At 37.3% G+C, this 11,821-nt stretch overlaps 1 protein-coding gene across 1 annotated transcript in view; it reads left to right on the top strand.

The window, feature by feature from the left end:
• The first annotated feature begins 852 nt into the window (after nucleotides 1-852).
• The window catches only part of LOC137256021 (uncharacterized), a 15,635-nt gene continuing 4,666 nt past the window's right edge, over nucleotides 853-11,821 (top strand). The window contains exons 1-2 of the mRNA XM_067793677.1: nucleotides 853-927; nucleotides 10,677-10,997. Of these exons, the coding sequence (XP_067649778.1) occupies nucleotides 888-927; nucleotides 10,677-10,997 (361 nt within the window). The 5' untranslated portion in view covers nucleotides 853-887. The remainder of the gene's footprint in view (nucleotides 928-10,676; nucleotides 10,998-11,821) is intronic.

Genomic DNA, 11,821 nt, shown 5'->3' with positions numbered 1-11,821 from the left:
GCGAAAGCAGATGTGTGTGTATATTAGTATCACTTATTTTTCGATGACGAAACCCGTGAGGATCCGGGTTAGAAACGGCCCTAAGTAACCCATGCTTGTCTTATTGGGCAACTGACAAGATTGGGTGGTCATGCTCGCTGACTTGGCTGACAGATGTCATCGCTTCCCAACTGCGTATATCAATGATCATGCTGCTGATCACTTGATTGTCTGGTTAAGTCTCGATTATTTACGGACCGTCGTCATATAGGTGAACTGTTACTGAGAACGGCGTAAAATGACAAATAAACATGGTGATGATGATGGTGGTGATGACGATGACGATGATGATGATGATGATGATGATGGTGATGGTGATGGTGATGGTGATGGTAATTCATCTCCGTCATCGTCATCATCATACGTATGACTAACGGCTGGTGGCAATTAAATAGAAATAACATAGTATAAAAGTGTTTATTTTGAAAATACCACCTCTGAACCGTTTATTTTAGAAAAATTCCGATTGTACTATTTATAGTGACGTATATCAACAACAACAATATTTATAAATTCAGCGGTCAACACACGCTTACGCCCACCTAAGTACATTCATACCCAAATAGTATCAAGTTACAAGTCTGAAAAATCAATGTGGTTCATTAAAAACCAGATTTCAGAAAGGTATGGTAATACCAACGGAATTACAAGTTGAGTGTATTGTACGCCCAGTGATTACATACCGGCAGTGTGATAAGAGGCAAGCCTCGACTGTGATTGGCCGTAATGCGACCCCCAACTAGCGAATCGCGTTCAGCTGCTGGGTCTAGCTGTTCCGGGTTTTACTTCGGTGTGGTCCGGTGAGTTAGACAGCCGAACAGCTGTTGCGACGAAGGTTGACTAGGAAAATGTCTGTTCAGCAAAAGCTTGCATTTGATGAATCAAAAGGTAGGTTAACTCTTAGTTTGAATGAATGTATGGATTTGAATCTATTATATTTTTTAACAATCTCCATTGTTTCATTTACTGCCCATTACATCATTTATTTGTTGACAATATTGTTGACCGCGAGTCGCTCATCTAGACTTGCTCCGGCTTCTACAGCATTTTATTTTCTATTCGATGACTTACCTGAGTCTCGTAACGTAACATTCTGGGCTACCATTTTGGTATCTGCGGTTTAAGATGTCCGTTTTATTTGCATTCACAATTCACACAGAGTAGATTACGATCTTTTCTTGTCTCTTAAGTCAGTGAGGTATAGCCTATATTTGTTATCTATTTTTGTTGCCGTGATCACCTTGGAATCCAAATGGGATTCAGAGCGATGGTACATATCTTGTTTCGTGTCTGTTTCCCTCTCCCTGTATGAAATGTCATCTCTGATAGTCATGAAAAAAGATGCACAAATCTAACATTTATTTAGCACATTAATCATATGTTTAAATTTGCTATTACTGAATAAATCATGAAAGTATATATTTGTATCTGCTGCTATTTGAAAGAAGTACTATTTCACCCAATGTCAACTGTTTAATTTGTGATTTTTTTTAGACATATTCAGCTTTTTTATCTTTTCTTTAAATTTATGTATATGTAAGTATTTTTTTATCATCAAATCTATTTTATTTAAGTAGAGGATTCAATAATCAGCAGCAGCAACCACATAAATCATCATCATAATAATTTGTTTCATTTATTGATGCAAGCCTGGCATCGTCTAGCTCAGTTTCTAACTGAATACACAAACAGTTATTTCAACACTGCTGTCTTACATAATGTTGTTCAGTTAACGGGGCATGTAATTTCAAAGGGAACATCTGATTACCCATTAATTAGCTACCCATAAATGTAACATTTGCTCATGTAATGATTTGTTAATTGTCAGAACAGGATGAAGGGAAGTTTGCGATCATTTAACTAATTATATGTATATCTGTAGACTACTGCGTTTAAGTGCTGATTACATTTCCCAGTCCTGTCTTAAGCAGAGGGTTTGCTTCTTTGCTTGAAAAATTCCCAACATTTCCAAATGTTTACGTTTATATGTGAATTTATAATTTACTTTTTCGCAACTCGGTACGTGGTTGGTACACAGCACTTTCAGCATGTTGCCTTAATACTAAACCAGCTAATGTACAAAATTATAAAACCACATGCAAACCCATATTATCAATTCAGTTGAATTTAGATTGCTGGGATTTACATTTGAGATGGTCATTGAGTTTAAAGTTGGTGTTTGTTATTAAACCGTTGGAGGGCATTTAGATGTGGAGTGCATAAGAAAAGCAAGATTTATGGATGTAAACTACGCTATTGTGAATACAACGTTTCTGAACGTATGTTTGCTCCGTCAGGTAAACGGTAGGGAGTATCAGAGGGGGTATGTATACATACATGAGGCGCAAAGAAAACATGTTTAACAATGTTAAGAAATGAATATGTTAAACAAACATGTGGCCAGTGACACACTAAAACAATGTGGCTGGATTGGATATTATACAAACATGAGGCTAGTGATGCATTAAAACAATGTGATAATAGACTGGATTGGACATAATACAAACATGAGGCCAGTGATGCATTAAAACAACATGGTAGTAGATGTGCTAGGATAGAATGCAAACATGAGTCTAGCGATGCATTAAAACAACATGGTAGTAGATGAGCTGGGATATAATACAAACATGAGGCTAGTGATACACTAAAGCAGCAGTTGTTTTTGTGTTTGTTATTAGACATTATTGAACCATATGTTTGAATGTCTGAATGTAAATTATCCCGTATTTCATACTGTCAACAACATTCCATATGCCTGTGCAATCAACCAAGCCAAACCTCCTTAACCTATTGACCAATATCTATTCCAGATATTCGCGCATCAGTTGATGGCTTGCTGCTCTCATGTTTCTAAAGGGCAGTTAGAGTAACCTGTCCTTTTTGTGCACAAAAATGTAAAATACATGATGCATTTTCTGGATAACAACTTATTTATTGTTATTTTAGCTGTGGTCCATAAGACATATTATCTATTCATATTCATCCAGCTTCTAAATGCCTTTCAAAAGGGATCAGTTTAAGAGATATAAGCCTACTTGCACCAGGTGCAACATGAGAAAAAAAAACCTAGTTGCACCAGCCAAGTTTCAGGTGCACTGCTTTATATTGCAATATGTATGAATTGATCATGTTAGATTTATTGTTGATGTATTTCTCAAAATTTATTTGCAATAACTAGGATGCACTTTGTAATACTGGGTTGCACAAGTGCAAGTAACAAAGCACTAAATCAAGCCCTGTTTCAAGAACTCCAAAAATGCAACATGAAAGAGCACACAATTTACAAACTGTGTATATTTTCCTGTATTCTGTATAGTTATGTTTCATCTCATTTCTGCTTTACTTTCATAAAATAACCACTTATGTCAAAATGGATATTATCCATGAGACCCACAGTGGAGTCAATAATTATTGGAATTGATCCATCCTTACATTGTATTGTAATGATGTGTATTGCAAGCAGTAAAATCGAAACTGCACTAACTAGTACTTTCTGACACTAACTGCTCTAATGTTATAGGTAGCAGTATTTACAGTTATTGATAGTTACATTTCCAGAAAGCTATTTTTTGGTTGTTTGCATGTTTTTCTCCTCATGATATATATTTTTAATTTGTACTATTCAGATAAGTAACATACTGCTTGTTTTGCCTATCACTCCTGTTCAATTTTTGGAAATAATTGTTTAAAGCATGAGTAAACAAATTCCATTGCAGTAAGTTTGTGCATGAACATATTGGAAATGTTCATTGTGTAGACCCCACAGCAGAACTTGAAATATGGAGATATTGATCTGTGTCCTGCTAGTTTTCTCTGGGGGATCTTCTCTAAAACCAGTTTGGAAATACTTTTAATGGAAGTGATATCATCAAAGTATACTGAACAACAACAAAAAATAAATAATAAGTGTTCCTGTTTATGTCTTCTATACCAAACTTGACGAAAGGCCAGAATTGCACTTCTTTTCCTGTTCCATATATTTGTGTTTATATACATGTGTGTCTAGAGTTGTCCTTAAGTGTTCGAGACTAAAACCCCAAGGTCAGGTCACGCAAATTCACAGACACATAGTAGAAAGGACTCTTCAGGAAGAATATAAGGAAATGTTAACCACATGAGTGGTTCCGATCATGTCTGTTGCCAGGGACAATACCTCAAGGCATGACAGGAAAGCAGGACTGTCACAGTCAATATTCAACTCCTTTGTTTGTATTGATTTGTATTGCTGTGGAACAATATGTTAAAAAGTGTGGAAACAAACTGTATTGATTGCTGAAATGCTATAGAATCGTTCTTCAACTCAATACAGTCATGTATCCTTCTTTCCTCTGCTCAGAACTTTCCTGACTTTATCTTTGTTTGTTGTTTACACTCATCAATATTATAGCTATATGGCAATGTTCTGAAAATAATCAAGTCTGGACCAGTAGTGGTATTACAAATGATTGAAAATCGATTGAAAGAATCATTGAAAGTAATTTTTGATTGTATAAAACATATTTTTGATTAATCAGAACTATGTTGTTTAATATAACACATGTGAATGAACTGTAAACTAACCATTAAATTTGACGAATATTCTCGAACAAACGTGCTCAACAGCATAAATCTACGCACAGTGTAACATTTTATCCACTTTTGTTGTTTAATTGCAATTCCATGACTCACTTGCACAAAGCAATCTTACAGCTACGACTATCTTAAGCCTAAATTGGATAATGGGAGTTACAATCATTGTAGTGCTGAGATTGCTAAGTGTGCCCAGTGTCTTTCTTGCATTGGTGCATTTCATTCCATGGCAGTATTAGTAAGAATTAATTAGAAAAAAGGGAAAAACATGGCAAAAACCTTAGAATTGGTGATTACATAAAAATAATTATAGATTTCGTTTATTAATCGATAATCGGTCACCACAAGTTCTCCGACAATCAATAGTGGATTTGGTTTCCAATTCATAAACACTATGGACAAGACAATCCAATGATCTAATCATCAGGAGCACCTGCATATGTGATTGGGACACAATGACATGCGTGAACCAACTCGAGATGGACCATCCAATTGTGAATTTGTTAGACTTTGAGTAATATTAACAGTGGGGCCATTCTTTCTCTCTATCTATCTCTCCTACCTATCTCTCCATGTGTGTGTCTAAAATACATGACTGTTTAGTTATCTGCCATGTCACATTCCAAGGACTGGCCACAACTTGTTGCATGACATGAGCTGCCTTGCTTAGTTGGATTGGGTCAGTTGGAAAGCTTTGAGGTCATTCAGTAGTGGAGTTTATCAGTGTACCCTCAGAAGACACTTCATGACATGACATGCCGTCACGAGATAACAGGCGCGTGCAGGTTTTTTATATCTATTTTGATAGCTGCTCTGTCAAGTGTAGTACTGTCAGACTGTTCTGTGGCTTGTTCTGTTGGACAACTCTTTCTTGGTGTGTTGTATAGTTTCAGTGAGGTGTTGTAGGGTTAGAAGGTTTCACTGTGTGTTGTACTTATGTACAGGTGTCCTGTGTTGTACTGTTGTGCAATTGTTCAGTGTTATACTGCTGCTGTGTGTTGTGCTGTTGTATGGCAGTTCTGTGTTGTGTCTTGTGTGGTTGTTCTGTGTTGTACTGTTGTACATCTGTTCAGTGTTGTACTGTTGTAATTTAGCTGCTGTGTTGTACTGTTGTGCAGTAGTTCTGTTTTGTATGGCCGTATTGCTGTTCTGTTTTGTGCTGTTGTATAGCTTTTCAGTGTTGTACTGTTGTAAAGCTGCTGTGTTGTACTGTTGTACAGTAGTTCTGTGTTGTATGGCTGTATTGCTGATCTGTGCTGTTGTGCAGCTGTTCTGTGTTGTACAACTCTTCTGTGATGTACTATTCTACAGCTATTCTGTATTCTACTGTTGCACAGCTGCTGTGATTTGTACAGCAATTCTTGTACTGTAGTATGGCTGTTCTGTGTTGTCTTGTATGGTTGTTCTGTGTTGTACTGTTGTACAGCTGTTCTGTGTTGTACTGTTGTACAGCTGTTCTGTTGTGCTGTTGCAAGCTGTTCTGTGTTGTACTGTTGTACAACTGTTCTGTGTAGCACTGTTGTACAGCTGTTCTGTGTTATACTATTGTACAGCTGTTCAGTGTTACACTGTTGGTCAGCTGTTCTGTGTTGCTTGTTGTATGACTGTTCTGTGTAGCATGTTGTACAGCTGTTCTGTGTTGCATGTTGTATGGATGTTCTGTGTTGTACTGTTGTGCAGTTGCTTGGTGTGGTGCTGTTGTACAGCTGATCTGTGTTGTGCAGCTGTTTTGTGTTTTACTGTTGCACACCTGTTCTGTTTTGTACAGCAATTCTTGCACTTTTGTATGGTTGTTCTATGTTGTAGTGTTGTACAGCTGTTCTGTGTTGTACTGTTGAAGAGCTGTTCTGTGTTGTAATGTTGTAGAGCTGTTCTGTGCTGCATGTTGTATGGCTGTTCTGTGTTGCATGTTATACAGCTGTTCTGTGTTGTACTCTTATACAGCTAGATCTTCTACTGTACAGCTGTGCTGAATGAACATTTGTTCTGTATGGACTGCTACTGTCAAATATATTTTTGTATGAATATTCATATTTTGGTATGTTTATGGACGATAATTTCAGAGCAGGACAACAGATGGTAGCCTGCTTCACAGAGGGCAATATAATATTCTCCACTGAAGAGGGATGTCACTGATACACGAGACCATTCAGCACAAAGTCTGCTAAATATGTCCTTATGAATTCCCAAAATAGGTATGACCAATTTTATTTCTTACCTTATGGATTTTTGCCTCAGAAAACCTAAAGGCAGGAGGGAAAAAAGGTAAAACTAAAATCAACAGTCTAAGTAATATTCCTATTCAATATTAAAAGTATTTTCTTTCAGGCAATTTACAAAGCGTATTGTATACAGGGCAAAAAACAATCCAAAACTTTTTCTAGTAGGTTTACATTTTTGGCCACCAAAACAGGGATTTTAGTTTTGAGTGTTTAATATTGTTTTTATTATTCCCCCGGCTACATGCTGGGGGATATAGTCGATGCCTTATCTGTCTGTCAATCCATCCATCTGTCTGTCTGTAATCATTTTATTGCCAGCGCATAACTAAAAAAAACATGAAATATTTTTAGACCAAAATTGGCAGACACAACAGACTGAAGATAAAGATGTGCCTTTTGCTATTTATAGGTTTTTGTCATTTTTATTTTTCTTGGTTTCCATGGAAACGTTTTGGACTTAGCCTCAAAAGAGAAGGATGGGCTTCATTTCCTGAGCACAATTAAAAAAAATTTGATATTTTTTTAACAAAACATGGCATATATGAGGCAGATCTTAAAGTGGTGCCTTTTGCTGTTTACAGATATATGGCATTTATATTTTTCATTATCTCCATGGCAATGATTCAAACTTAAAAAACATAAAGTAACTATCAGATGATTTGGTTTAAACATATTTATTTGTGAAAAACGAGTGGATTGGCAAACAAGCTAGAAGGTTATGTTAATGCCTCGCCAATACATTTTACAAAAGCAAATAAACCAAAGTTCTAATACAGGATAGTCACATGACAAACCACAAGGTAAATGCAGATGAAACTAGTTAATGGTTAATGTTTCAAAAACAACCAATATATTTCTTAGAGCTAGTAATTCTCAACCATTTTTAGTATCAAATCTACGAGAACCAGTGATGAAGAGGTAGACAGATTTTATGATGGCCAGATTATCAAGATCAGATAATTCACTATTTCCATGTAAGATTGTCTTTAAGCTGTATCCATGTTTGTAATATTCTGCATGATTTCTTAGTACAGTGTAATTTGGACAGACAAGTAGATAGTGTTGGGTATCTTCACGATGAGCGCCACAAGAACAGGAAGGATCGTTTGAGAGACGAAGACGAAGCCTGCAGTGAATAATTTGACAAAATCGACTTGCATAATTCACATGATTTGTCCTTTCAAATATGTGGGGGCCAGGGGGATATGTCATCCTCTGATGACTCTTGGGTTTTTTTTCAGATCCTTGAAACAAAAAAAATATACATGGCCTTATATATGTTGATATATATAACGTAAAATATTAGACCAGTTTACCAGTAAATAGGAACAATTTTGTTTCAAAGCTTGATTTTAGGCTCTTCACACTGTTTAGTAAACATACACTTCTGTATGTTATATAGTTTCCAAAGTTATGCTAGATAGTGAGGCTAGTTATGCCCTAAAGGTAAACTAGGTCACCAAATAATTCACTAGTCCCAAATCTGAATGTAGAGGGAAAAGGTTACTATAGTAGATGAGAATTAGATATTGTCGGCGTGACATGAACTTTATTCATTTCACTGCTAATATGATGAACATTTTTATCAGGCCATAATCTTGCTTGAATTAAAAGTGTATTACAGCTATATACAGCTCTCCTTATACATATACATAATATGTTGGAGAGAGTGATGGTCGGTCAGACCAGTGACCGTGGTGATTTACTGGCCTGAATCATTCACTGGCCCACAAATAACTATATGCCAAATACGTAAAACTTAATGAGTTTAACTTCAAGGGGTTTTTTAACAGATTCATGTTAAATGTTAGTAAAATTACAATAAGTATCCTCTTTTATGTCAATGACACCAAAAAATTACACATGACATTACTGTGTGATAGGTATAAACGATAAAAATTGTGAAACAAGAAGCAGTGTGTGATTTTTAACATAAAGGTTGAGTACAAAGATCTGATTGACAATGATCTGTCAGGATGTGAACACATCTGATGACAGACTATTTCCCTGCAGGCTAATCACAGCCAAATGAGCAGACACTGCCAGTGTCTGTTGGATGTTGATGACAATAAGTGCTCAATCAGCACAGCTGGTTACTGAGGCTAGCAACATATAATTGGTGCAGTTTGTGTAGATAAGAGTATTGCTTGTGACAGCTGACACCCTTGCCTGAGTGTGACTCACTCACTGTGGCAGACTGAACCAATTTTTATGAGAGTAGCTAAATGGCCGGCTTAGCTTCAAGGTTGCAGTGCGTGCTAAGCCCACGGGTGTACAACAGTATTCTATTCTTTAAAGAGGCAAGTCTACATAAGGGGACAGTATGTCTTAGAACCCCAGTCTGTTATTTATATTTGGTTTAGAAAATATTTCAACTGTAAATAATTACCGTAGAAACTTGTGCAACTCTACAAAGGGTTAAGTATCAACGATACCTTAAACAAGGTAACAAGGATATTCTGAATTCCCTGTCTGAAAACAATTTTATTGTCAAACTTCATATGTAGATTTTCCCAGGGAGTTTAGACTTGACAAGAAGAATATAATTTTCTTGAACATTGTGAACATAATGATAGTAAAACAGCTCGTCCTTTCTTTGAGAATAATAATTTGCTGTATTCCGGATTTCTTGGTGAATAATATGAATAACAGGCAAACATAATTTCTGGTGTCTCCCACTGTGATTATTACCGCAGCAATAATCCTTGCACGCATCACTTGCTGTGTTTTTACGAGATGGCCTTCCCGGACTTCAAGCTGCATGAACCTAATCACTGAGCATGCACTATGGGCACAGTGTAGCTGTTGAAACCACGTTTTCCCCTGGTGCTGGGGTGAAGTTAGTGAACCGTTTCACCTCTGATTTCACAGATTTTTTTCAGCACGTTATTTTTCAACTTGATTAGTTGAATTTTCATTTTTGATGATGTGTTGCTGTAAGTCTATACCAAACAGTATCAGAATCTGAAAAGCTGTGTTATGCATTTAATAAGACCTTTAAGTACTTGGCTTCGCTTTGTCAGTTTTTAAAGGCTTAATATTTTTCTTAAGTCAAAACTTAGTTGTTTGATAAATATGGCCCCTGATCTTTATGTGTTCCTTACCTAGTCAGCAATTGGCATCAACAAAAGTATTGAATTCTTCCAGGGGGCCAGGGCAGTGGGGTAGCCCAGTGGTTAAAGCATTTACTCGGCACGCCGAAGACCTTGGTTCGAATCCGAATTTGGTACATCATGTGAAACCATTTCTGGTGTCCCTTGTTGTTATGTTGCTGGAATATTGATGATGAAGAATGATGATGAAGAACAGTTTATTTCTGTGGCATTTGTTTCACATTACATACAGTCATAGTCATAAAACACATGTAACAACCGAGCCTCATAGGGCCTAAAAGACACCATAGTTTAAACATTATTTCCCATTGAAGAAAAAAGAAACCTAGACACACCAGGCCCCTCTGCCAGGCATTAATTTACCCAAGCATCAAGCATACACACCTACTCATTTTAGATGACTACTTCTGACAGACACTCCAACTCACTCAAATAAACACACTGACTTACTCCAGCAGACACACCAACAATATTGCTAAAAGTGGTGTAAAACCCAATTCACTCACTCACTCCAGGAGGGCAGGCTATGGTTATGTCTTGATGAAGACCTGGAATCCTGACTTTCAGTGATCCATTTAAATATATTTGTCTGCCTTTTGTAACCAATTTAATTTGTTGTGAGAGATTATCCAGACTGATAACACTATTTCAGTATCATTATGTTTTAACTGAACAATCGGGAAAAGTATTCCATGAACAGGAATGTAATCATTGATCTTTTCATTGACCACAGAACATTTCACCTGCTCCAAGATGCACAAACGTATGCGGAAGTTCTTCTCAAAGATTGACAACAGCGGCCAGATGGAGCCTCTGATCCAGAGGGCCATGAAGCTTCAACATCTCAACATCCCAGGACCAACGCGGTTCCACCTCCGCTCTGCCCGCGACATCCACCGTGTCAAGCTCCTTGAGCACTATGATGCAGATTCATACTTCAGCTCTCAGCTAATCAAACGACTCCGAATGATGCCCAGCAGGTTGCCTAGCAATGCTTTTCTGAAGCTGATGGAAGTCTTGGTGGCAATATTTGATGTCTATCTTAAAACAAAAGGTAACAAAAATTACCCTCTGCGTGTGTAAATGTTGAGTAAGTTCTGTGCTATGTCTATATATGCAGTCATCCCTAATTCATGATTGAATGAAAGCATGCCACCAAATGAGTCCTTCAGATCCAATTTACCCCCCTATAAACCTAGGTTTGATTCTCATTTAATTTGGAGCACTGAGTGAAACCTGTTTCTAGTGTTCCAATAATGATTACTAATTGCTGAAAGTGGCATGAGTGAGTTGAGTTTTACGACACACTCAGCAATATTCCAGCTATACGGCAGCGGTCTGTTAATAATTGACTCTGGACCAGACAATCCAGTGGTCAACAGCATGAGCATCGATCTGCGCAATTGGAAACCAATGACGGGTCAACCAAGCCAGCAAACCTGACCACCCAATCCTGTTAGTCGTTTCTTACGACAAGCACAGTCGTCTTTTATAGCAAGCATGGGTTCTACCCCAGACCTTCACGGGTCAGATGGTTGTTAAGGGGTCGGCTTATCTGTGGTAATATACCACTAAGAGAGTATCAGGATAAATCATCTCTCGTGCGGATACGTCGATGTAATGTGGACCCTGCTGATGTTAATATCCCGATATATTGTCTGAATGTGTTTTGTATCGATGCACTAAGGTAACAGATGATACATTGATACTACCGATGAATCGTTACACAACTAGTCATCAGGTCCCACTTGCACAGATCAATGCTTGTGATGTTGATCATTAGAATGTCTGGTCAAGACTTGAATTTTTTACAGACCGCTACCTTATAGCTGGCGCATTGCTGAGTGCGGCGTAAAACAGAACTCACTTGCTTTAACA

The sequence above is a fragment of the Haliotis asinina genome, chromosome 11, assembly GCF_037392515.1.
Source record: "Haliotis asinina isolate JCU_RB_2024 chromosome 11, JCU_Hal_asi_v2, whole genome shotgun sequence".
NCBI classification, from domain to species: domain Eukaryota; kingdom Metazoa; phylum Mollusca; class Gastropoda; order Lepetellida; family Haliotidae; genus Haliotis; species Haliotis asinina.
Note: the sequence above shows the minus strand (reverse complement) of the source record. Positions and strands in the feature narration are given on the sequence as shown.